General features: G+C 47.1%; 1 protein-coding gene across 6 annotated transcripts in view; it reads right to left on the bottom strand.

The window, feature by feature from the left end:
* Positions 1-618: 618 nt before the first annotated feature.
* PRDM11 (PR/SET domain 11) overlaps positions 619-27,547 on the bottom strand; it is a 48,629-nt gene continuing 21,700 nt past the window's right edge. For 2 of the 6 annotated variants that reach the window (XM_054826195.1, XM_054826194.1), the window contains exons 5-8: positions 26,527-26,594; positions 10,179-10,366; positions 6,449-7,099; positions 619-5,609 (exon numbers count right to left, since the gene is read on the bottom strand). In XM_054826195.1, coding sequence (XP_054682170.1) covers positions 3,445-5,609; positions 6,449-7,099; positions 10,179-10,366; positions 26,527-26,594 — 3,072 coding nt within the window. In that variant the 3' untranslated portion in view covers positions 619-3,444. Of the gene's footprint in view, positions 5,610-6,448; positions 7,100-7,872; positions 9,644-10,178; positions 10,367-14,308; positions 17,565-19,335; positions 19,749-24,600; positions 24,665-26,526; positions 26,595-27,547 lie in introns of those variants that run through there. The other 4 variants (XM_054826197.1, XM_054826198.1, XM_054826199.1 and 1 more) reach the window with 4 other exon arrangements.

Raw genomic sequence — 27,547 nt, 5'->3', positions numbered from 1 at the left:
GCAAACAAACCAAAGGAGTGACAAATTAGAGGAATCATTTCTGAACATGCCTCTGGCAGCTCTTACCTCACCAACAAGGCAAGGCACCATTTTCTCCCCAGTGGCAAAAGTAAAGAGGGTCAGAGCAGGAGCTGTAAACAGGCCTCTGAGGCGGCTCAGCACACGCCCTGGGGGAGCACTCCCGTCCGCAAAGGTGTCTGGAGACTGTCCCAAGTGTCCCTTCCCTCCACGCAGGCCAGGCACTTGGACGGGCCTCTGTGACACAGCCACGTGCTGAGGAGCTTTCGCTGCTGCAAACAGAAAGGCGGGTGATTTTTTTCCTCCCCCTACGAAGAGCTACGAAGTTGAGCAAAGGAAAGAGGAAATTTAAAAAAAAGGGGAGGAGGGAAACTGTCTTTACAGCCTCTCTGACAGCCACAGCAGCTTGCATCAAACATCTTTGTTACTTTTACTCCTGCTGCCACGTGCATGCTTGACATGAAAGCCTCTCCCCGACCTGCCCATTCCCCTCCGGTGTGTTCATTCACTTCTTGTCTCCAACATCTACGTTCACCTTGCCCATCTCCAGATCAGAGACTAAGAGAGCAGCAATTCTTCTATCTTTTTTTTTTTCCTCCCTTTTACATCTCCTCAAATTTTAACTAAGAGGGGGGCCTGCCATCTGCCCGGCAGGGAGCAGCTCTGCGAGCCCTGTGGCAGCACACCGAGCGGAGCCGACTCACCCGGCCGAGAGGGCTACAAGCACCTCGTGTGGACAGATCCCTATTTTACGGTCAGGCAAACAACCGCCCAAGTCTGCACAGCTGGTGGAGGGCTTCCAGTTTAATTTTTACTCCTCTAGATGAATGGGTCAATTTGATCACATCATTTATTGGGAAAGACAGGAAAAAATGCAAACAAAGCCATTTTTTTGCTTGCTAGGTGTCGCATACAGATGCCCCTGCGCTACGACGGCGTGATGCCCCGACCTAGCTCATGACGTTTCCTCGAGGACCACAGGGAGAAGCGCCCAGTGCCTGCACCCCCACCGGCGGTTCGGCGGCGGTTAGGTGGTCCCGGTGCAGGTGCCCCCTCCTGCCCGAGCCAGCCTGCAGGCTGCAGACACCATCTGAGGTAAGGCAGAGGGGACAGGGAGTAAGTGCTACGGAGGGTACACTGCCTGCCCAGCCCTCGCCGCGACATTCGCGGGGTCCGCTCTACTCCCCTCGGACCTTTTGGCCAAGGAGCCCCATTTTACAGCAAAGTGGGCAGAGTCAGGACACAAGGATTGGACACCGCTAGTGCTTCGGGCAGGCTCAGTCCCTCCTCAGTCCCATAGGGACAGAGGGGAAACACTTCTAAAACTCCGACCAGCACCGGTCTAGCTATTCCCGTGGGGTCTGAAAGCCGAGGCAGTACACAGCGGCTTAGCTGCACGCCTCTGCCCGGCGCTGGCTGCGCAGCTCAGCTGTGGGCAAAGAGGTTAGTGGGAGGTGAGCGAGACCTAGGTAGAAGTACGTGTTTTCCCGGGGAAGACAGTGCGTGAACCCTGGCAGTGAAAGTGACTCCGAGAGAGATCGGTTCCAAACATGCTACATCTCCATTGAAAACAAACAAAAAAGTTTAAAAAATAAAATAATATTTTATATATATATATATATTTATATAAATGAAAAGCTATCAACTAGCAGCAACGGTTCTAGAGATATCTTAGCACCAAGACCAAGGGCAGGGGTATAACAGGAGAAAGGAAAGGTTCAGTGTTGCTGATACCACCATCATGTTTCCAAACAACACAGCTTGGCACAAAGCTCGTCCCTCTGGGAAGTGAGAACATGTCGGCTCGGACACCTTCTGGACAACAGGTTCTCACTCCCACGATGGTCTGGTCAGGTTGGTGCTGTCCATGCCACATCAGCGGGACAAGGCACTAGCATCTCTGGAGTTTTTGCACCTTTTTTCTTTGTAGTTTTTTTTGTTTGGGTTTTTTTTTGTGGTTTTTTTTTTTTTGGTTTTTTTTGCTTTTCTAACCTGAAGTGATATTGTGTGAATGCCTGGAGCTCATTTACTTTAAAGAATAAAACAAAGAAGAACCCCAAACCCACAGAACAATCTCTTTGTGATGGAAGGTGCAAGTCCCCCATTCACATTTCAGGTGGACTCCGCATCCCTTCAAAAAAGGAAGAAATGTTTCGCAGGAAGAAGCAGAGCATCCCTTCTTCCTGCTGTCATCAGTCTGCTGTGCTGTGGAACACGTTACCTTGGTCACAAGAGAATACATGAACCTTTGTAGGACATCATCACATGAATATAATCCAAGATAATCTTGCATTGATAGCTCCTGCCACCAAACCGCAGCAGGTTTTTCTTTCAGTCATTCCAAACAAAACAAAACAAAACAAAACAAAAAACCCACAACAATCTAGGATTATAAAGACATAGTATAAATAATGTAAATTAGAATATAATTTTTTAAGCCTTTGAATCTCCACCCAGAGATGGCTCTTGACTCATTGGCTGTCTAGCTTCCACAGCAGCCCTGGTTTTGAATGAATAGTTGTATATATATATATTTTTATCTCCTACAATATAAAAATATAAATGCAAAAATTTCCCCCTGCCTTCTCTATTTTGCTATTTAATAGTCTGCACATGAAATCATGTTATAATATATGCATGATAGACTGGTACTACGGTTATCATAAAAGGAACTGAAAGCCAAGTATTACTCTACAGCCCAAAAGCAGAGAGAGCTGAGAAAGGGGCATCACAGTTTAGTGGAGGCATTTGTTTCTAAATCAGAAGAAAACCCCAAAATCACGCCCCCAGCCTTTCCCTCCTGCCAGTAATCTCTGTGAGTGAAGAAAGGTCCCACTTGAGTGGAGAGAACTGGGTGGAGCTGGAGAGACGGGGGGGGCAACAGAAACGCACGGGATGCTCTGTCGGAAATCAGAAATCTGACGGTCGTCAACAAAAGGCTCAAATGGCTCAATAACTGGACTGAACAACGGAAAGAGAGGCAGAGATTAAAACTGAGGGGAAAAAACCCAAACAACCAACCCCAAAACAAAACAACACAAAAAAAAACCCCAACCCAACAAACCAACAACACACATACAAAGGAAACCGCCGGGAGGATGAGGCTGACAAAGACCCGTTGTCTAGCTTATAGATCATTAGGTTTGAACATGTAGAGTATGGCCCCAGCACATGCTTCTAAAGAATGAAATGTTGCCACCTACACTGCAGCTGCCATGGTTGGAGACACCAGTAAATGTCTAAACATTGTCTCAATCTTTAAAATTCTGCTTAGCTTCTATCAGACGCACATCGTCTTAACTTTTAAATTTTCAGTGTGGGTTTTTCCTTAATATATATAATATATATATTTTATATAATATATCAAAGTTTAGAGTATAGATTAAAAAAATTATTCAACAGCTTTCTGATCTGAGGCATTCCTTCCTAAATATCGGGGTAAAACTCAGAGCCATGGTCCATGCTCTGCAACATCGGCTTCTGATCAAGAGACGACATCCTGCTCAGCATTTCGGCTGACAGCGCGTAACTATTGCCCGACTTCTCCTCGAACCAACTATCTAGCGCCCTTTTGCAATCGAAGTTGGCAATGGGCGGCCCATTAACAGCAATCGTCAAAAGATCACTGAGCTGCTCCAGCGTGAGCCGAGAGCGGTTGTTTTTGCGCACTCTCTGCAGGGCAGTGCGCCCCTTCTCACAGCAGGCCGATGAGGTGGGAAGGACTTTGAGGATCTGAACTATTTTATTCAGGAGGGGGAATCTCTGTTTGTATTTACAAATGTGACTGAGCAAGTCTTTAAAACCGTTTTTGGTATAATAATCCACCTTGAGTTCTCGCCACTCCATCAGCAGACTCCCTCGGGTGTCCATCCCCTCTCTGCAAACCTCCCTGGAAAATGATGGGACCGTCTCCAGGTGTTCAAATATTTGTACCATATCCTCCTTCCCATAGCTCATGAGCTCATCAGTGCTTCTGGGCCAAGCTGCAAGGTCAAATACCTGACAGGCCTTCACAAATGTCCGGCTACGGGAATCAAACCTTTGGGCTAGGATCACCTGGGTCTTCTGGCAGATCTTTTCTCTGATCGACTGGAATTTGGCTTCAGCCACCCGTAGGTTTTTCACAGCAATGCCATTAAAGCTTTCACGGAAGTTTTCCTCAAATTCCTGCAAGTACTCTCCAGGCGAGTCTGCTAGTCGGCTGATCTCCTGGATGGCCTCCTCTATTTTATCGTCCACCTGTGACACAAGAAGGTACTCCCCTTGGAAGACGTAGGCGAGGCGTGAAAGCACAGCGATCACATCCAGCAGGAAGTAGATGAGTTTAATCGACTGGTAGTCCATCAGGAACTGCAGGAGGGCCAAGGCAATCGCAGAAGCATCTGCCCTTTGGGTCTGGCCACTGACGTCTTTGAGATGGGCCACAACCTCAAGGTAATCCTTGATTAGAGCATTGAGCACATTCTGCTCCCCAATGATCCACTTCACTGCTCGAATGTCCCCCAGGAACTCGGTCTCCTCGCACAGAGTGGCAGCAGTGACCCTCAACTCGCACATGAGTCGGGGAGAGTAACGATAGAAACTGAGCAGTTGCTTCAAATTGTTTTCTAGCTCCTCCAGGCAAGGCAGTTCCTTTCCGCTGATTGCATCCAAAATTTCCAGATGGGGCCTGTGCACCATAAAGGGCAGGCAGAGTAGCCAGGGTAAGGTCTTTCTGATTGTCATGAACAAGTTGGCTCTCAGGCTAGCGGTAATGTTAGCACCATCAACTCCCAAGCCAATAGTTGGCTTCTCATCCTGCAGTCGTATTCCCAGGCTGGAAAAAGCCCTGTCTAATGCTTGGAGGTAACTGTCTGTTGTAGAAAAGCCCAGTTCCTGAAGAGACAGGAATTCGGTTGCCGGAGGCCCATCGCTGCTCGTGTACTGTACATAAACCGCAACCGTGTCTGCAAGCAAGTCATCGCTCTGCCCGTCCAGAATGATGCTGAGGAAAGGAGACTGTCGGATGCGTTCAACCAGGTCCTCTCGAAGAGCCCGGGCAATATGGTGGATTAAGATTTGGCAGTCTCCCTCATTCATGTATTGATCCACCACCTTAAGTTCACACTTTCTCAGTAGTTCTGCCAGAGGCCGAAAGTCATAGTAGGGCCTGCCCTCCAGGGCCAAGTGGTAGGCTGTATTGAAGAGCAGGGTCATATTTCGGCACATCTCTTCTGTCTTCTCTGGGTGCATCCTGAGCTTGTAAAGCTGCAGGCACTTCTTGTGGAGGTTGCTCTGGCTGTGAAGCTTTATTGTGTGTATCTTGAACTGCTTTGAGCCAATGATGAAGGCTGAAGTCCGAGAGGATTGCACTGTGTACTGCCTACAGACGTGGCACCACATTTCATTCAATGTCGGGGAGTACCGCAGAAACCAAAACTTTTTAAGCCACTCTTGCTTGAACCGTCGTATCCTCCGGCCTGTCGCCGAAGACATCTTGGAAGGCTCGTCTGTAGCAGCAATCATGTCATTGGAAACCGATTCATCAGCAGAATCCACCTCTTGGTCATCGTCCTCCATGATGGTGGGAACAGAGATGATGCTTTCTGAAGCTGTAAGGAAAAAAAAAAGGAAAAAAAGTAAGGTATTTACAAAGTTGCTGAGCTAGAGAAGCATCCTACTGGTGACAGCAGAGCATTGCCTGACAAGCTGGCCACAACCTGCTCTCTCCTGCCCACAATGCACTATGGGTAGAATTTGAATCATGGCTTTGAAGGGAAAATAAATCAATGTTTCTGCATATGAACTTTGTCTCTAACATGCCACAATGGACAGCAAGAAATGACACTACATCCTGGCCACTTGCACAATATATGGTGTGACCCAAATACTCCTTTGGTGAAGGCTCCTGGCTGCTGCTTGACAGCACATTCCTGGAGGAAACAAAACGTATCTTCAGCAAGGGATACATGGTTGTGTTAAGGCAGTGGAGGAAACAGAGAGGACTTTCCAACAAGGGACACAGTGGGACATCATTTCATACACAAAGAGCGCGCATTTCAGTGTTACCACAGAGTCATTCAGACTTTCTTGGTAGCATGCGAGGCACTGCAGAGGGGCTTCCGCTGGAAGAAAATGCATCAAAAATACAGCAAACAAACTGTCTGCAATGGAATGTCTTTTTTATTGGCAGTGCATTATCGATTACAACGGCAACAAATAGAGCAAGTTGTCATACAGAGTCTTTCCCAGACAGTGTCTTCCACTGTGCCCACAGCTGTGTCAGCTCCTGGCCCACCCAGTCACAAAACCTGACAACGAACCTTCCACGGAACCACGTGTTCACCTGAATACTCAGAGCAAAACGCTTTAGATGGGTACACAGCACACAGGCATCTCACTATTCTCCTTAGGCAGGGTTTGGAGAATGCTGTTACTTGGCAAGGCTTACCTGTGGGGTCCGAGAACTCTTGGAGCTCGGGTACCTGGGGCGGTAGCACGGGTGGCTCAGGTAACTTCCCAGATCGCAGCATGTCCAACTCGGCCTGCAGCTCCCGGATCTTCTTCTTCAGCCGGATGCAGTTGGGGCAGAAGGAGGTGGTGGGGATTTCATGGGAGTTGCCTTGTGCAGAGGCCAGTGACAGCTCGGTTGGACTGTCTGCTTTGAGTGACAGGGGCTCTTCCTCCTCATCTTCAAGGATGCCCATCTCTTTGGCTGAGCTGAAAGACGAACCATGGGGGACCATCCATTCCCCCTCGCTCCGGTTTCTGCTGAGGTTCAGTGAGCCATGTTGCATGGCACTGCCACACCTCTCAAAGATGTCTTCAGCCTGGTATTTAGATGCTTTTCTGATGGAAAGCGGCGTACCTGTTGCTAACTGGTTCTCTTCAAATTTGGCGGACTCCAAGGAAGCCTCCAGGACGTCTTTGAAGATGAGGTCAATCTTTTTTTTCTTTGTTTGGGGGTGGGATTCCCCCTCGTCACAGCTGCGCTTGTAGGGGCTCTTCCCTTGCTTTAAGGTGGTGAGCTGGAGTGGGCCCCTCGAGTCCTCCTGATTTTCCACATTCTTTTCTGACTTTTCCCTCTGCAACTTTTTGTCTCCTGGAAAGGAAAATGAGGGGTGGGGATTATCACCGGGAACTGAGCAACATCCCTCAATCTAAAACTCAAATGAAAAAAAGAACAAAAAGGCAGGCTGTATCCCTGCAGGTCTGCACATTGCATTACAAACCAGGGAACTGACACAACTCAGTGGAAACCGAGGCTCGCGAGAGGAGGAGCCCTGCTAATGGGCACGTCTGCAAAAACAGAGACAGTCCTGGGTAGCCACAGCAGAGTAGGACCCACACACTTTAAAGAGAAGAGAAACTACAGGCAGCTTGTTTAATCTGAAGGTATAACCAACCTGTGCTAGAAGGAGACTATGAGGTGAATGACTGAATCGCGGTGGAACCTAACACCCAGAGCCCAAGCGCCATTTTGGCTGGCTGGAAGACCTGTGCCTGTTTTGACTTGGTAAAAGGTATCAAGCGTACAGCAGTGCAGCAAGAGATTTGGACCGTTTCATGACAACCCCGGCGTCTGTGCACGCCATGGCACAAAGTTTGCAAGCCCCTTCACACTCGTTCAGTTTGGAGGCTGCTCCAGAAATGCAAAGGTAAAGGCGTAAAAATAACTCGCACTCTTAAACCCCAAGGTACTCATTGTCAACTGAGCTACAACGGGTGAATGCCCTCCAAGGATGGGACATCTAGCTTGTCCCGGTGGAGTCTAGAGCATGGCCATTCAGTGATTAAAAAAAAAAACAATAATAAAAGCAACCTCATACAAATTATTAATTGCTTAAAATAAAGGGAATAGCCAGATTTCCTTACCTGGAAATTCAAAAGACGATAGGTTTGGCTCAATTTCCATCATTCTTCTATCTTGTAAATAACTTCAAGCATTGATGGCTTCCCAAACAAGACGCTGCTTTATGCTGATTTTTGGGTTTGTTTGCTTTTAAAGTGTATTCATGCTTTCATAAGAGTTATGGAGCAAAAGCTACCATTCCCTCTCTAAGGAGAGCAATGCTAAGAATGCAGAAAAGATGCAAGACTCGAAACAGTTAGAGTAAGGCACCGTAAAAAGGGCTGGCCCGAATGGCAGGGATTTTGCACTGGGTTTGGGTGCTGGCTGGCAAACCCAGCCACTTCTTGAGTGAATCCATAACAACAGATCTCATTTTCAACACATTCATGAGAATTTCTATGGGCAAAGCTTTGAGTCTCTGCTCTAGTATTTACCCTGTTACAGACTATAATGACTACTGGCAGAGATAGGGATTTAGAGAATGGATTCTTCTTCTTTCTCGGTGATTTTTCCCCCCAACCAACCAAGTGGTTCAGCCCTATGGAAAAGCTAGAAATCACAAAACAGTCCCTCGTATTATTGGTCTCAACTCCCATTGATGAGGCGGGTTGGAAACTGCCGACAGAAACAAAACCCGGGAACCATGTTATTTTTCTGTGAGTTAATAAAGCGTGTCACTTCACTCGACAGGCTCATCTGCAGGGGATTTGAAATCTTTTAAATAGAAAGTGACTGAACAGATTTTGGAGCTGCTCCCTGACCACTTCCCAGTGCCCTCCCAGCTGAGGCTGCGATGTCTCTCGCAAGTCTAGCAATGGCCCAAGTGATGCTCCGTTTTAACATCTCTGCACCTCTTTTGCTAACGCAGGCTGAGCCTGGCTTGCTATACGATGAGCTCACCGAGATGTCAGGGGGTTTCTAGGATGTTCTCCACAGCTACATGGGTTTCTACCTGAGTGTGTGGAAGGCTATGGCATGTCCTGAGGAGCCCAGAGGCAGATCTTCACTGCACTGGTAGCCAGAGCAGGCTGTGAGTTACCATTTCAGCTCACGCAAACCATGACGCCATGATAAACCATGTCTATATGGCAGGGCACTCGTAGCCTTGGTGCCCCTCCAGAGCAGCTGCTCCAAGGGTGCAGTCTTTCTCTTGCCATACTTTCAGAAAGTACTAAGCCATCTGGACAACTAATGTGTGCACGGGATGCAGCAAAATCACTGCAGCCTGTACCTAATCACTCAGTGATGTTCATTAACACAAAAAAGCACATTCATACCGATGTTAATTCAGAAATGGGAATTGCCCAAATACAGCCATCAAGATGCAACACTGCAAGTGCATAATAACTCCAAGGTGACGGAGGATAACCAGCTTTTTCAGGACATCTTGTCCACCCCATGATTAGAGAGGAGACACCTTTTACCAAGTCAAGGCAGCAGCTGCAGCTGTGTAATAATATACACGGGAATCTTAATTAGAAAGCTATATTTAGTGTGGCTGCCCCTCTGAGGCCCTGCCATTCTGTGGCTAGGCCTGGAAAGAAATGCCCTTAATTAACTTCAGGTCTCAGCACTGTATAGACGAACAGATGCATTAAGAATTTTTGCCCTCCTCTAAAGCTTCCTATATTGCTGACATTACAGTGACCTAAAGGACCACTGGGTTTGTTCCAGCATGGCTACTCTTAAGATAACAATTTTTATCCAGGGAAGAATCAGTCTGACAAGTACAGAGCCTCCTGTACGTTGTACATGCACTCTAAGGTTGTGAGACTAAGGAGTCTCTAGCTGATGTCGCGCTGATCCCAAATTATCTTTCTGAAGAAAGAGGAGATAAATTAAGCGAGGAAAATGGACATACAAACACACCAAGGAAATCTCTCTTTCATATGCACACAAAACCTCCCTCAAACAGGCTGCTCACAGGAGCCAGAGAAAGCAGCAGGTTCAGAAGAAAATACTAATGCCTGTCTGTAGGACCGCCAGCTTGGCAATCTTCAGGCCAGGAAGTCTTGCGACAGAGGAGCTCTGTGGTCCCTGGGCTTTGCATCAGGCCCTTGCAGCACACACACACACGACACATGACACGACACGACATGACACAGCACAAATCTTTCTTTCAAGATCTCCATAACAGTGGTTATATTATTCTTCTTGTACACCCATCCATCCATGCCATGCAGATCTCTCACCCAGAGGTGCTCTGCTTCTAGAAACACAGCTCTCCTTGCACAGCCTGTGCATCACCTACTTCACCCACCACACTCGGTCCAACAAATGTGGCAGCCCAAGGGGATCAGGGGAGAGGGCAGAAAGGGAGGAGACTCACCGCTTGTGAGATTTCTGTTGATGGTCTCTTGGGACATACTATGCAACCGCTTCATGTAATCCTCACTGTACCAGACCCGCAGCTTCTCCCCAGGGTGGATGTCACGGCAGGCACGGAAGTAAATCCTCTCGCTGTGCTGGAAGGCCATCAGGTTCTGCTCCCTCTCCTCCCGGGAGATGATCACATACCTGAGGGTGAGGTGACAAGGCAGGCATGAAGCACAAACTTCTCTCCTGTGCCCCCCCTTGCACCAGAACAACAACCATGATGAAGCCAGAATGACCTTCAGAGAGAGCCATCAACACAGCCAGACTGGAAAGCATGGACTTATAAGTAATGGTGTGCAAACTGCCAGAGATACAGGACAACGAGCACGGACACCCAGGGAACACCAAGCCAGTGGGTCCATTTCTGCTGAGAAAGGGATGACACCAATGTAGATCCAATCTGAAGGAGTATCTTTGCCAGTAATGGTGACACAGACTCTCATGGGCAGAAATTTCTTTGCCTAGTGACGGAAACAAGGGACTTCTGGATTCCCCATCACTTCACATCCCAGGGCCTCCTCCTTTGCTCTCAGGAGCGTCCGGAATATGGCAGGATCCCTCTGCCTGTCTCCTTCCTAAAACCACCATCTTCCTTTTTAGCAGAAACCAGATTTCATTGCTTCTCTCCTCTTGGGCAAGCAGAATTGAGATACTCAGGGCAGAAACACGAACATCTAATGTGCATGGGGGTATTCCCTGGTTGTCCAAAAGGAAACCAAGGACATGCCAGTACTGGAAGGGTTTGCACTTGGATGTTCAGCGGGCTGTGACATAAAATTACAAACAGCCCTGCAACTCTCAGGAAAGCCCAGTACCAGGTTGTGGGGATCTCCTGGCAGTGCTGGCAGAAAGATCACTTTCTGGGCATGGGGTTTGTTCTCCTGATTTAAAACAGCTAAATTTCAGCTCAACAGAAACATATTAATTCACACTCCAAACAACTGGTCCTCTGTGCAACTTGGTAAGACAGAGATCTATAGGTAGGATCGTATTATTTGCTCTCACATTCCCCATGTTCTTGCTAGAGGACATGGAAAAGGCTTGGTAATACTGGTTCCAGCTGCCACTGACATGAGCTCGTAACACCCACCCAGGACCAGGAGGAGGCCCTGTCATGGCACGTACAGACCCGAGAGCAGATCTGAACAGTTTGCACCTAAAAGCTTTTTCTTCTCTTACACCATTTGCCTCTATTATTCAGCACTCCCTGCCACAGTAACATTAATGAAGGCAAGTGGCATACAGCTCGTCTGACATCTCCTGCTACTAGCCCTTGCCCAAATACTCCCTTATAGCTCACAGGTATTTCTTTGGCTTCAGATATCCGTCAATTTTTCCTTGAACGCTCTCCCGTTCTCCAGCCATGTGCATGCACAGATAGAGACACAAGCCCACCTGCATGTGATCACACCAACCCACACACATAAGGTCATAAACTTGGTGAAACTTCCTGCAAAACACAGAAAACAAGTCTGCAGTGTCTCAGACTGCCCGAGGCTCCAGCAATTCTGGTTTTAATGTTAAGCAACTGTGCATGTGCCTGCAATCAGCTGTATTTTTCCTAATGTGTGCTACCCAGGATGCTCCACAATCTTCAGTAATTATTTAAACAGCAGGCTCTGGCACTGCCAAAATCAACTGAAAATTAGCTTTCGTTAACCCTTATTTTACTTTTGATCACAAAACAAAGGAACTTTTAAACCACCAGTTTGCGTATTTGAGAAGGAACGGAGGCCTGGACCAGCGTGGTGGGCAGGAGGTCCTGCAATGGAACACAGCTAGCACTCTCATGCCGTCACATCTGGGTGTGAGTGACCACTCCACAAAAGGTGTATCAGGCATTCAGACAGCCATGAGATACACAACCCTTGAGATAAGGCAATGTGCTGCTGTCAGTCTGATGCCCTGCAGCACAGGAGATCCTAGAAGATGCTCTCCCCAGTCCAAGCAAAATGCCAGGATGCTTCCTAGTGCCAGCTGAGGAGAGCCTCTGCAGCAACTCTGCATCTTGCCGCCCAAACATCAGCCGGAGCAATGACAAGATCGGGCTGCTGCTGCAAAGGAGCCCAGTTAACTGCAGAAATTTATCACCCCCAAGTCACTCACAGCTCCTTAATACAACATACAGGACATGCATCCCCACAGCCAGTGGCACTGAGGACTTCATGGGGCAGTGGAAGGATGGTCTGGTGCATTCCCAGCAAACTGCATTTGGCAGCGAAATTTAGAAAAACCTCTAAAGCACAACTTCACATGGGAAGGGGAGAGCCTGGTTAACTATTCCCACCAGGGCTCACTTTTATTACAAAGTATTTTATTAAGGATGAGCATGCTTTTCCTGTTTGCTCTCCTCCTGTCTGTAAACCCCTCCAAGTTTCTGCCCGAGACTGTCCTTCAGCTCTGCTGCCCGTGTCCTGTGGCTTCAGCTGCTCCTGGTGTGGCGGGGAGCTGGGAGGAGAGAGCAGGCTGGAGGGCGCGAGCTGCAGTACTGCTGCATCCCTGCAGCACGCTGCCCAGCCACCCGCTCCCATCCAGCGTCCTGCAGCGACCGGCACTGCCAATTTCACCAGGAGGTACGAAGAAAGCCCTTAACAGTTGTGGAATAATCCAGTCACAAACATGTTTATTCACAGCTGCTGGTAGCTAGTAGCTGATTTATGCTCTGAGAGGAAGCTTTACATTTGTGGCACTTCCCTGAGGTAACGTAAATGGGGGTGAGATCATCCACAAAAATGAACCGCTTTCAAACCAGAGCTGCCCAGCCCAGCTCCAGCAAAAGTGACCCCAGGGGCACAAATAACACAGGTTACGAAGGATTGCATAAAACCCAAATCCACCTGTCGGTCTAAGATACCTCATGCTGCTGCACGTCACGGGTTAGAGACAGGTGATTTCCTGATGACAGAGCAAGTCACTCCACAAAATGGCAGCCTGCTTGGCAAGGTAGTGGCACAAACTGCCTGCTAAGGAGAGGAGAGAGACTGCACCAGTCTGCCTTCAGTGACATATCTTCCCGAGGCTGAAGCGCTCGTGTCCTGAGCAACCCTTCCTGCGAAGGCTGGAAAGCGGCCAGCCCCCTTGCTGATGCCAAGCACTCAAGCTGAATTGAGGCAAGAAGGCTACCCTGGTTTAGATGCCCAGGACAGGCTGACACAAGTCCTGCACACAGATGGGCATGGCCCTGCTTGCACAGCGGGTGTCCCAAGGGACTGTGACCCCAAAGGAAGAGCAGGGTTGGGACTGCTATTGGGGCAGACCCAGCCACCCAGAGCTGCTCCTGTTCCTGCAGATGGGCATTGCCACCAGCTGCAAATAGGTCATTTCATGTCCTGCTCAGTCCCTAGGACGAGCCAGGCTCAAGAACACCGCAGACTCTGCCCAGGCTTAGGACCAGCCACTGCACCAATGGAGACCGTTTACGACCCATGTGCTTAGACTGGGGCTTAGACCAACCCCATGGCTGTTAGAGGCACAGCTTCTTGTTTCACAGGGCCTCCTTTCCCATAGCCTTTCTAGCTAGCAGCAAGAAAAAATCCTCGTCTCCCATTTTTCTAAGCCTCATCCCACTCAGGACACCAAATTGCCAAGTTTTTGGGATGGCCCAGTGAGCATGTCCAGAAAAATGTGAAGGTGGCTTTTGGCAGCTGGGCCCATTCCTCACCAGGAGGGGAACTGAGCAGCCAGGAGAGACAGTGAGGAGGAAGGAGAGCCCCGCAGCTGGAGGGAGGCTCAGGCGTCTGTCCCCCCCACCCCAGATTTGCCCCAAGCCTGCCCCATGCCTACCCCCTGCCCGCTGGCCCCTCCGCTGCTCACCCTCTGGCTGGCCTCAGGGGTCCTCTACTGACACCCCAGGGAAAAGGCCACTGGCCTTTCCCAAATCAACATCAGGTGCAGAGCCAGGGCAGGAGATCCCGCGCAAGAGAGCTGTGACCAGCCCCGGCAGACACCATGGGATGTCGTACCCGCAAACCCTGCCTCAGCTCTCCGATGCCAAGTGCCCCCCAGGAGACCCAGCATCTGTGATGAGCTTGTTATTAGTTCAGGCAAAAATTATATGAGAGAAACACAAGACTCAACAGCGGTTGTGTTAAAAGTGTTATATATTTATTGCATTCTTAACAAAAATACTTTTAAAGAGAGAACTTTTTTCAGCACGTACAAGACATGGAGATACTGGGGTTGAGCACAGCAGTTTGCTTTCACATGGGCACTTACTTCGACAGCCAGTTAACATGATGGGTGCAGGAGGAAGTATCCTTTGCGAGCCAGTACAGAAAAGCCACTCCACCGAGGGGTCTACACAGGGCAGGAGATACGTCCCCAGATCTGGGCCAATCTGTAATAGTCCACAGAGGTAACTGGGGGAGACATCAGGTAGTTTATAGTACAAGGTTTCTCCTGAGCAGAGCCCAGCCTTTTGGGGGTTTGCATGGAAGGCTGTGCATCCTGTGCCAGGACAACGGGGTTCTCTCTCTAAACACGTCTGTGTGGGCAAACTGATGGCAGTGATGCCAACTCCCTCCAGCGCCCAGCACGTGCGGGAGTCTCCTCCTCTGCAGACCTGAGAGTTCCCAAAAGGGATCCGCCTGGACAATATCAGAGGAGCTAATCCTATCAGTTTATCCATGGGAGAACGTCAGCAGGGACCAAATAGTATAAAAATATAAAATACTACTTCTAATATATAGCAGCAGCACTGTATTGACTCAAAAAGCCTTTAAAACATATAATCATTTTTTCAGCTGTGATTCATAAATTAGATCCACTTCTACAAGACTTCCCAGTCTTCCCTTCAACTGAAGAGAGACCATGACTTTTGCAGAATACAAAGGTTACAACAGAAGTAAAACGACATGCTCAGAGGAAGGTGAGTGAGTACTGCCCTGGTCTGGCACCAGCACTACGAGGAACATCTTCTGCATGAAACCAGCATGGCTCATTCCTCAGAAAGGCGGTTTCTCTCCTTGCCAGACCTCTACTTCCTTGAGCAAGGGCCTTTTGCCATACCACTAAAAATAAATTACTTGAATTAGAATTACAGAACAATTAAAAAGAAAAAAGGAAAAGCACATCAGGAATGCCTGACGCAGCAGACATACACTGAGCTTTCCAGAAGAGAAGCTAGTGCACTATACTTTCAAAGGACAGGCCAGACATATTGAAGAAGATCCTTCAAGATCACATAAACCAAGCCATCCTTCTGCTATACTGTGCTGCCTGTGTTCAACTCCCGCTGAAGTTTATATAACTTTTTGGCCAAGCCTGTAGCCCAGACAGAGCATGATGATGGGCATTCATATTAACTTGAATAGTTTCCTGCAACCCACCTCCACATACAATAGGACAGCCTGGAGAGCAGCGGCGTGCTAACTGTGCGTGGGTAACACCTCGACCCTTTTCCCTGCTGAAGCATGACACGATAATGGTCCAGATTTTTCCAGACATGGGGGCAGCACGGTAGGTGCAGATGTGCAAATCAAGCAGAAGACAGACATGTTGTAAAAAAGCTGCCACATATATGTTATCACCACCTGAGGTGACATTATTAAAGCCTAGTTTCAGAATCAGGGTTGTACATGGAAACCTTACGCAGCGCTAAAGCAATTCCAATGTTATAACACAGTTCTTTCTTGCATCTGTATAGGGAAAGAAAGCAGTACAAAACCAACATGTCTAAGATTTTCACCTATATAGCTGTGAATTTAGATTGTAAACTCTTCACAAGAGGAGAACACAGTACAGATCTCACCCTGAATAACACTAAGTGCAAAGTAACTGTACTGAAATGGACAGAATTACAGTGATACAAAACCAAACTGTTCCCGAGGTCAGAAGCAGGCCCTATATGCTTCCTTGTTTCTATGCAGACTCTCACATTTTGAAGAGGGTGAGGTGGTTCAAAACTGAAGATTATAACATGCAAGAAAATAAGGTGATACAGTTCTCTTTAAATGTTGTCATATTGTGAAATAATTGTATTTTAACTGCAATTGTGAAAGGTAGGTAGGGGTTTCAGACGGGAGCAGACAAAGATTAAACTCTTTGATATAAGTGCATGTGGTACTGCAGGATCCAGGCATGTGCCACAGCAGCCCTTCTCAGCAGTCTAAAACCACACAGTGCTTAGACCTGTCCTCCTGTCCCCAGCATCATGCCTTCTCATCCCTGCACGAGCTCTGCTTTACACCCCTCTCCCCGAACCTGTGCCTCAGTCACAGTAAGCCCTGGGTTGCCCATTATTGCTGAACACAAAAATAATGAGCAGTAAGAGTCTTTAGAGCCATAAGGATGTATCTCTGCACAGTGCATATACTAATTCACAGGAAGATGATGGGAAGGCAGTAGTAGGGTAAATTTGTGGGTTAATTGCAAAGGGAGCTCTGTAGTACAATGTCTCAGTAAATAACGTTTCACAGGCACGAGAAGAGATCAAGATAATGATTCCTATTGCATCTCTTAGCTTATCGAGCGTGCAAAGCACGGGGAAGCCGGTGAAAACTCCTAACCTCTATGAACAGAAAGATGTCCTACATCCCAAGCTCTGTAAGATGTGAGATTACTCTTTGTCATTGCAGAGGACCAGCCCTACTACTCAGCTGCCATAATTCATACTGCTCTGTTAGCTAGCAGGGGGATTGATGGGTTGGGGCAGCTGTTGACCTTCCCCATAGAGTACTGATACACATGGAGAGGCCATGTGAGCATGCAGCAGCTCAGGAAGGGGCACCCTTCTTTGTTTTAGATGAAGCAGACTAAAAATGGTGTTTTCTCTTTCGTGACCTGGTAGTCCGTGCAGGAGGAGTCTGTTTTGGGGGGTTTTGGTTAGACTCTGCACTGGGCTCAGGGGGCTGTTTTGAGCAAGCTGCTTGCAGAAGAGACCCCTGCATGACACCAGGATCCTGTATCCTATGGAAAGCCTGGACCCCATCGCGGATTTCTGACAGGGTCTGGCACATCTGGCCAACCTGGCTGGTGAGGTCAGCCATCCTCTGACCGATGACATGCATGCTGTCTGCCATGTCTCTATGAATAGCCACCAGCTCCTGGCAGAACTGCCTGAACAGATCTGTTTGCTGCGTGTGGGAATGGAGAAGCTGGCGATCGAAGCTGGAGAGGGGTGGGCTCCTTGTGCGGGGGTGCGGGGGTCTGCAGGACGAGGTGGTACGTGGGGATGGACGGTGCAGTTCCTGCCTTTGGCTGGTAGCTTCCGAGTGCTCTGATGAGGAAGAAGTATGGAGGAAGGAGGGCCCGGAGAGATGGTTGATTCCTGCACTGGCCCTCTGCAGCGATGAGAAGCGGTGTTCTCGAGAAGTGCCTGGCATCTCTTCATCTTCGTCAGCTTAAACAGAAGAGGAGGTATGAATTATTAATGTGAAATCCCTCACAACTTTGACTTCTGTTTCATGGTCTCTAGAAGTGCATGGAAAATGGGTTTTCCCCTCCCCCCAGCCTCCCAGTTGAGACAAGCCTGTAGCTCCTGATGCATAACTCAACATGCACGTGCTGCACTGTTAGCATCTGGGTGACAAGCTTAGTCGTAAGAGGCCTGAAAAGCAGGCGAACCCAGTCAACCGAGGAGGAATCCAAGGTGCCATGGTATCCTGTACACAGCATTGTTCATTACTAGAAGATACACGCATTTCAGAAAGTAGCAATGACTCCCCTTCCCCAAAACCATAACTAGCTAGAACACTCCAACGTTTTGGAGGGACGAAGGCTCCTGGCCTTTGGTCGAGTCTCAGCACACCCTGACACATTTAGTTTCTCATGCCAAAGCCCTGCTCCCCTATCATTTCTTACATCCTCCGCACTGAAAAAAGCATAGATGTAGTATTTGCTGCTCACAAAGTTTGTACTGCAAGGCCACTATGTGGCTTGGCACAACTAAGAGAACCGGGCAGTCAGGTGTAGCAGCAACAGGACCCTATATTAATTGGGCAAGTATACTTGATGCAAAACCAAAACCAAAGCAAAACACCATGCAAAAGTTCTCATTAGTCTGATAAATATCTTGTGATGTGCCAGTTCATGGGTACAGGCACATCAAGTGTAAGAAGAGACGATACTTCACTTGTTGCAACTGCCCACTATCTCCTTGCACAAGCCGTATTCATTTTACCTCTGAAATAGTGCAACTGGCTTCCAAGATAGATGCAAAGAATGACCAAGTCCCATTTTGTCAGTTCTTAAAGATTTTTGTCCTTGCTTTCCCACTAACAACATTACTTCAGATACGAGATAAGACCTAATGCGGTAGGACAGTGCTATCCATGAAGTGTTAGTTGGCCCACTTCCCAAGAAGTTACCCCCTCTTCCTCTGCTTTATGTCCCTAAAAGCTCACAGACCAAGAAGTTGCACCTCCACACAAGAAAACTGTATGTACGCAACTCAGGAAAGAACCTGCAAAAAGCAGCTTGTGGTTCAGCACTGGAAGGAGTCTGAGAGTTGTGGTGCAAGAAGATTAACTTAGAAAGCAGGACCAGTAGTTTCTTAAAAAACAGTGAAGAAGGGAGCCATTATCATCTACCTTTTTCACAGCACTTGTGCTGAGCCTTCAGACCACTAGTGAGAAACCATCAGTGGCCTGGACTCAGAGCATAAACATCACTGATCCCTGAGCCCCCTCAACAGCCCTCTTGGAAGATGGTTACCATGCAGTGATCCATTAGAGACTGGCACATGGTTCTCAGCTCGACAGCACTGCTGTTTTATTGGGGTGCATGCAAGATGAAGAATTCCCAATCCTTTACAAACACTTTTTCACAGACTGGAGGTAGTTGCACTTCAACTACAGACGTTCCCTCACTTGCAGGATTAGTTCAGACTTAGGACCCATTAAGAAAGTGGAATCTGAATGTCCACCCTTAGAAGACAGTATGGAAAAGGACTAGATAAACAGATGAAGAAGATGATCTTAACTTGGAAAAAGCTTTCCCTCAATCCATCTCAACATTCCATGATCACCAGAGCAGGCTGTCTTGAAACCAAACATGACAGTAGGACCTGGCTTGATAGGCAACCCAGCATCTCAAAACACGCAACGCTCTTCTGGTGTCAAACTGAGATATGCAAACATAAGACAAAGAGGTGTTAAGGCAATGATACTTACAGCTTGTTGACAGGCTGTCAACCACGTCCAGATCCGCTCTCCGGAAGCCGTGCATCTGGCGTGACGAATGCAGCGTCGACTCGATGGCTCTCTCGTGGGCGGTCAGGACGATGGCCGAGGGCCGCCCCGTGCTGCCGGGGCTGGAGAGGGACCTCTGCATGAATGCCAGTTTGTCCTTGGTCCTTCTCTTCATGTCGTCCCATCTGTGTTTAACGTCCTTTACAGATCTGGGGACCTGGCTGACTGATGTGATCTGCCTGGCTATGCTTTCCCAGATCTTGTCCCTGTCAGCATGGGATAGACGCATTGTCTCCCTCCCAAACAGCATGGCTTCATTTCGGGTCACCTCAGTGACCAGAATGTCCAGTTCTTCCTTGGAAAACTTGGGCTTCCTCTTTCGTTCAGCCATGTTCCTTGGGTTGAACATCCCACAAAGCACAATTGGGTAAAAGGAAATCAGCGCAAAGCATCCCCCCGCGTCCAACCACTTGGCCAGTGCGGCACTGGGGTAGAGGAGTTCGGTGGGATCCAGCTCCCCCCACCCGCAACAACCTCTCAGTTTTCCTCAATTGCACCGGAAAAAGGCAGACGTTTTGTTTTTAAGAGGCAATTTTCAAGCTTAAGGAAAAAAACATCAAGCAACACTAGTGTGAAGGAACCTTCTCAGCTTTACAGTTAGAATGAAATTTTATACTTCGTCTGACGCCCTGACTTACATATGAGAATTTCAGTACAGCCTTGCATCACTTGCCACAGTCTGTGCACAGAAAAAAGTGTGAGAACTCACAATCACATTGGTGAATTAGCTTCTAAGGTGACATTGCTTGAAAATGGGTTCTTGAGGAAATTTAGAGGCCTGAAACATATCTTATTGTTCTGCCTGGCACAACACGCAATGGAAACTTTTACACCACCCTTTCTGTTAAAACTCGCAGGATGTCATGCCGAGGCTACATCAAATTGAATTTTTTTCTGGGGAAGGAGATTTCAACTAGACTCAAGGGCAATTTCTACAACTCACTTTTCTTAAGGAAAAGTCTGTTCTTCAGCACCAGGGGTACTGCACGTCCAGTGTTTGTCTGCTTCACAGCAAGCTCTTGTTTCACCCAGAAATGGTTCCCGTTTCCTATTGTTCTCAAAAGGAATGAGGCCACCCACTTGCTTTTCCTGGCTAGCCTTTGCTGTCACTGCTGCTGACAGGAGCCTGCTCCCAGTTTCTGGAGCTTCAAACAAAAACCTCATAGCCTCAGCCCATTAAGAAGAGGCAATCATCTTGAGAATGAGCAGTTTTGTCCAAAGAGGTGTGTGTGTATGTGTTAATTTTTCCAGCCACAGTCGAAGGAAACTTTAAAGATAAACAAAATATTAGTCCTAAATGGGGCTTTTTATGTGTGCATGTGGGAAAAAGGCAGCAGATCTATTCAATAGGGAAGGAGAAAACAAACTGCGTGAATATGCAGTTTTGCACATAAACAAGGTAGGATTGCAGACGGGGAATAATCTGCAGCCTGGGCAATGACCCTTGTTTATAAGCACACAGAACAGCACAGAAGAGATCAGAGGTCACAGAGGAGCAGAACTGCTGGGAAAACCTAATGTATGCCTTGATTTGAATTATACCAGAGTGAAGTAAAATGCCAAAATGGTTATTCTAGTGCTACACGTTACAAAAGACTGCTTTTACACATCTTCAAACATTTAAAAGCAGGGATGTTGGTAAAGTTTTTGAAAAAGGTCAACGTTTTTGGTGCTCCCATCATACAGTTCTTAATATTTTAAAAGGTTAAGTTCTCATATCGAAATCTACATCAGCATGGAGTTATGGTAGAGAACACAACACTCATCTGAGGTAGAAGACTTCAGTGTTAATATAAACCACTCCAAAAATCTGTCACTACAAGCCTAGAAAATTAATGCTGAAAAAGATATTAAGATGCAACATACAAGAAATAAGACATCTTAATGGTTAGCACACCTAGCAACTCTAACTCTGATGTGACACCATGGGAGGGAAAACCTATTGGTTTCCCCATGTGTTAGTTTTCTTTCTGCTTATGGTCTCAAATTAAATGTGAAACCAAAAATGCCATCTACTAGTAATAGATAGCAGATAGTATTACTAGGAGATTGCATCTTCGGTTTCATTTAATTTGGGACCTACTGTTAGCATCTTTGCAATGTTAGGGTAAGAAACTCTGGCTGGGACAGCTCAGACTCTCCTCTTTCAAAAAACTACATTTAATGCTAAAATCTTGGCTGAATGCTCTCTCTCTCACAGGCAGACTTTAGCCACCCCAAAATACTTTCTGAAAAGTTGGTATAAGCAAAGGTCTCAGCATTTTTCCCACTTGTCCCATGTTTGTGCTGGCCCTGCTGGCACCTCATCAGAGGTGGGTGCCTTTCAGCACCGCCATGGCCCAGCAGAAGAGAGGTGGTTTGGGGTGCTCTCATGTGAAAGGTGCTTGTGGGCTGCAGACTAAGAAAAACCTACAGAAAGGCAGAGTGACTCTTGTCAGATGTTCTAGTTTCTCCTTAGTGCTGCTACACTACTGTTTAATGAATCTCACTGACACTGCTGCCTTCTATCAGAGTGTCAGAAGCTGTTAACCTTGGTTAAAGCTGGAAAATCAGTAGGAAATCCTGCTCAAATCCAGGCCACATACAGGGGGAGCAGGGAGCTAAGCACACAGATGCATTTCACTTGGACAAACGTAAATGCATCCCTGAGATACTGTTTTGGTGGAGCTTCCTTTACTGAGGGACAGAAGGAGTGTTTAGGGAAGATGGTAATGAAATTATGGAGAGCCAGCAGAGCACTTGCTGCACTGACCTCAAGGGAAAAAAAAACCCAACCCAAACTTAAAAGGAAAAAGGAGTTCTCCCAGCTGAACACTGGAAGGAAGGAAAAGGCTACACGGAACATTGAGCAAGGGAACATTTACAGTTTGATTTTTATCACATTCAGCAAAACTGGATTTCATGTATACTCTCTGCAGGTGCCCATGACTGCACAGTATCATCAGTGCCTCCATGTGGTAGAAACCTCCTCCACTGACAAGCTGCTCTGGTGAAAAGGAGTAACGCTATTTTGCAAAGTGCCCCTGGGCACAGGTGAGCCTGCAGAACAGAAGTCTCTCCGGAGCTGCTCAGAGCCACTGGTGGGGTCAGGAAACCTCCATTCCCTCTTTGCTGAACCCATGGCTGCTGTCACTAGCCAAGCTGCACCAATGGGGAATTACAGTCCTTTTTGCTCTTTCCAGACAGGGTATCCCATCAAGTGCACTGAGGACAACCTGTGGTAGGCCTGGATATTCAGATTTCAGGGTTTCTCCTCATTTGCTCCAGCATGACTTGGGTCAAAACTATTTAAGATAACTTAAGTATTCCAACAGCAAACTCACCACGTGAAGAGTAATGAGTTCTGGCCAGTTTTAATCACAAATTCAATTAATGTTAGGTTCCCAGCAGGCACATTAACCTCCTCCTTATAAAAATGCAGACAGTATTACTGTCAGGAGATCTTTATACCCTTGTGCATTTCCTCTAGGATGCAGGATGCCTCTAGGAGCAGTCACTGATATTTGGAAGTACCTCTCTGGGGATGCCATGTGGGTTTTAGCAAGCTCCAGAGGAGTCCCAGCTGCAGGTCCGCAAATTCACACCTCAGCCCCCGTCAATCTGAAAGTGCAAGACTGTACAGCTATTTCTTTAAAAACACATGTGATTTTGTAAACTATGTGAACAATACGTTACATAGTTTTGTAAACTATGTGAACAATGATCACCCCACAAAGATATCAGCTGACTCCACTCTTCTTGGCCTCTAAGAAGCAAGCATATAACCACTTCAGAGCTCTGGGGAATTTTTTGTTTTACAGGGATCACAGTCCTGCAATACTTCAGGATCCCTTTGCTCTGCATAAATTTCAGTCTGCATAAGATCATTTGCTTCACTTGGTGTGAGGTAGTGGAGATCAGTTCATGAAGTTCAACAAAATGACTTATGGATAGGCTGGTGGCTTCTACTCCCCCTGAACACACAGGCAGCCATGGTAACCCTGAATTTTTTAAAATATTTATTTTTGAAAGGTCCTGTAAAGTCGAAACAGCAGCTCAGTACTTGAAAGATCTACTGATCTAAGTTGGTCCTGCTTTGAGCAGGTCATTGCAGTGCCACAGCAGAGCTCCCTTCCAAGCTCTGTTATTGTATGGAGATCAAATCACAGACATCTCTATTCCAAGGAGACGCAGGAAGACATACAAAACAGTCTTGCTCCCCGTGGCCCCTCTGTTACTATGTTTGGAGGGGAAAGGAGGCGGAAAGCAAAGGAGAAAGAAGTGAGGAAGTCTTGTAACAGCCTTTTCACGTGGGCTGAGGGAAAGGATGAATTTGAACTGTGCCAAAATCCCAAGAACTCTGATACTCATGTAAGAAGGGATACGGACTATAGATGCCAAAACTAGCCTGGAAAACCCACACGTGAGGCACTTCAACAATTTGGTTAGGTGCCACCAGTTTGCTAGTGCTTCCTATCCTGCATCTCAGTCTGGGCAAAGTGATATACACACATAGAGGGATGTTTCCTAGAATTTCTGAATTACTTTCATTTTTTGGTCAAATCCTTTTTTTTTTTTTTTTTCAAAGGTCCGCAACAACTGAATAAGAGATTTTCCTCAGAAGTAACCAGGAACAACAGCTGGTTCTGTGCAATCCTTCAGAAGCCCCAAGAACTCTCAGCAGCAGCAGTTTATGGTTTGTGTCTGAGAAAGCACCTATTTCTCTTGAAGTTTGCTGCGATCCACGGTAATCGGTCACTCTAAGCCCCCAGAAAAATAAAAACAGAGGAGGAGGTTTGCACACATCCCTGCAGGTCAAAGCCATGGAGTTTCATAAAGTACTGGAAACAACAGTGCTTTACTCTGGGCAGAGATGAAGGGTGCATTACCCTTGTGCCAACAGGAGAACACGCTCCCACCATCAGGAGTTTGTCTCGACTGAAGTGACTGAAGAGGGAAAGGGCAAGAGGATGTTACCATTGCCATGCCATCTGCTACGCTTCGTACTCCTTCCTCCCTGTCATCCACTGCCCTGGGTAAACAGCCACTTGAAATTAAACCAGCAAGTGCTGCAGTGTACACATTGTCCTCAGTGGGAACATGAAAATGGACTCAGATGTGGTAGTCAAACAACAAAAACAATAGCCAGATCTACAAGAAGAGAGAGGAGTCAGCCCAAGCTGCCCTCCCCATGCCATACCCACCTACCCAGAGGGTGAGTAGATCTGCTTTGCAAAGCACTCCATCTGTGAGTGATGGCAAAGAGCACCATCTGAAAAACAAAAAGAGCGCTGTCTACAGCGTCCTGGAAGTGTGGTTTCTGTGGGTAATCTCCGTGACAGGTAATGTCTTAGCACAGGGTATCAAGTGCACCTCTCTTTGAAAGCTGCTAACAAACAAAACCAAAGCTTTTTGAGGACTACTATATCCACTTGAACCATCAGTCAGACTCAAGATAATACCGCTATTAGAAGCAATTTTCAAGAGTAAAAACAAAAAGGTCAGTAAGCCTGCACAGGTCCTTTGATACATCTTTCCCCAGAAGAGTTGCAAACGTCCCCTTTCCACAAAACCGTAACCTCCTGTACAGCCTTTCATGGCTGTACCGAATGGCCCAGACCACACTTGTCTTGGGACTTAACCACGGCAAATACAAGTTTAGGCAAGTACATTCTTTGGTGCTGGGGCCATGAATAGTGCTCAGTTAAACCAAGACATCAAGCTTATGTTCATGGCACTCAGAAGAAGAGTTCATCACAGGATTTTTGCCTTACAAAACTGTGTTTTCTCCCAGTTTCACTGTCATCCAGACCATGTAAAGATCCAGATCTAAGCAGAAAAATCTCGCTCTGATTTTTGAACTTTGCAGTCTTTACTTCAAGATGTATGTCCCCTTACCTATCTGTCCACTGTACCACTGCTTCTTTTTGGAGTGACAACTCCAGCCTCAGCCCAGGTCTAGCATTTTCTCTCATCCAGTAGTGAGCAGGTGTAACAGCTGGAATTCTTACAGAGAAATGAGATCCTTTGCTGAACTTTATGAACGTAAGTGTCAGAACAGCTGCTATCCACATGAAGACTCAAATGCAGCAAAAGTAGTGCAATCAGCTTTGACCAGCTAGGTCAGTCTTGCATCTACCTGTATTTCACGCTCTCTCTTCCCTCAGTGAGTGACAACTGAAAATCCTAGGCATCCAGGCCAATGAACCAGTTAATTCCCATGCTGCTTTACTCTTACATGAAATGCTTTCTTGACAACAACCGCTTCCAAAATTCACCCCTGAAAGCAGGATTGGTCCTAATGTGAGACAGGCCACAGTATGCAGCGATGTCCCATTCTGGTGGCTCACCCTACGCACGAGGCACTTCAGTGCTTTGCCTCCGCCTCAGGAGGCTGCAAGAGCGACCTACATTTTGCAGATACATATCATTAAACATGTTCCCTTACTGCTGCAGTCAACAAACCAGAGCCAGCCCCGCTCCTGGTTCAGTACTGACTGGTGTTTGGGTTCTGCTCCCTTAGTCCTGGGGCCGGCAGAGGGAGCGCAAGCACACGCATGATTTCTGCCTTCTGAGCTGCAGCAACTCACTCCGTATTTCTCCTAACACAGTAAAGCTGACACTACCAGTGACAGCCACCACAGACAACTGTTTCAAGTGAAGCCCAGAAAAAAAAAGGAAAAAAAAAACCCCAAACAAAAAAGCACCTCTTTCAATATCTGTCAAATGGGAAAAGACAAAAAACCCCAAACAAAATAAAATGTTACCTTCGGGATAATGCAAAGCATTTTGCAAATATTTGATCATAAAGTAAAAAAAAAAATTTAAAAAAGTGGAGTGAGACCTGTCAGCGTTTGTAAGAGTGGGTACATAGGATCGTCTTTATCACTTGTCCTCATTCCAGAAAATAGCCATCCTACATACACACATCCTTGTTTTAGTCCCTTTCATTGAATCTGAGTCCAAAGGATTCTCATCACAATAAATACTGAAAAAGCACAAGCACACCCTTTATAGAAGGGGTTGTGGCATTTTGGTTTGTTTTTCTGTCACACAAAATAACAAGGACTGTTTGATGGCCTCTCTCTGGAAGACAGAGCCCCAAAAGGGAAGGCAGAAGAGAACTGGACTCACCTCATCCAGTTTGCTTTGGTTTCATCTGTCCCATCGATAGATTTGTAACGGTTGTTCTTATCAACAATCTGTGGAACAAGAGAATAGATGCTGCATGTCAACTAGCTGGTCCAGACATGAGGTCTACGACTCTCAAATCACTGATTTGGTTCTAGCCTTAAGTCATGAAACTACGCCATGAATCTCAGCTCCCCTAGTACTACAGGCTGCTGCCCCAGATATGCGTGTGGAGGCTACTCTGAACTAAGAGACACTTTCCCATGTACAAATATCCGTAACACAGAACTATGTATGCAGCTGACAAAATTTTTTAACAGTCCTGAGATATAAAAGATTAACTACCCGTTCAGGATAGGGCTGAGACACACATTTATTTTAAAGACTGAAAGGCATGAGCAGCATTTCATATCAGCAGCTCTCAATTTTTTCCCCACCTATAACTCAAGTCCTACATCTCATTTCTCATAATAATTAATATCCATCAATCTAGTGACATCTCTATCTCATAGGCTAACTGAAGCCTGTAGTACCAAGGTAAAAAAATATGGGTTTTGGTACTGGAGTCTGCATGTAGATCAGCTCCTGATGGACTGGATCTCCTCTTTCCTGGCCTCTTGGGCCACCTGCTCTGCTCAAGTGGGCTGGGAGGGAGTATTGCAGGCCCACGAGAGAGCTCTACAATCCATCCTCTGTCCTCAAAATGATGACCAGAGCAGAGAAAGGTACTGGAGGAGCCCTTGACGTTGAGCGGGGATGGATGGAAGAACACGGCAAGGGGGAAAGAAGAAGCAAGCTCTGATTCCTACGTCTGTGAAATGAACTCAGGTGCCATGGCACCTGGCCTTCTTTCACTTATCTATACCCTTAAGCAGCTAATAATTATGGCAGGTCAATGTTTGCCTACTGCCCATGTGGGTCAGCAGAAGATATTCAGAGAAGGAGGAAGATGGCTAAGGTCTGGCTCCACAGGCCCGTCAGTCCCCCAGGTCTGAGCTGCATGGCTGGGGCATCACTTTGTAGG

Source organism: Grus americana, chromosome 5 (genome assembly GCF_028858705.1).
Source record: "Grus americana isolate bGruAme1 chromosome 5, bGruAme1.mat, whole genome shotgun sequence".
NCBI lineage: Eukaryota > Metazoa > Chordata > Aves > Gruiformes > Gruidae > Grus > Grus americana.
Note: the sequence above shows the minus strand (reverse complement) of the source record. Positions and strands in the feature narration are given on the sequence as shown.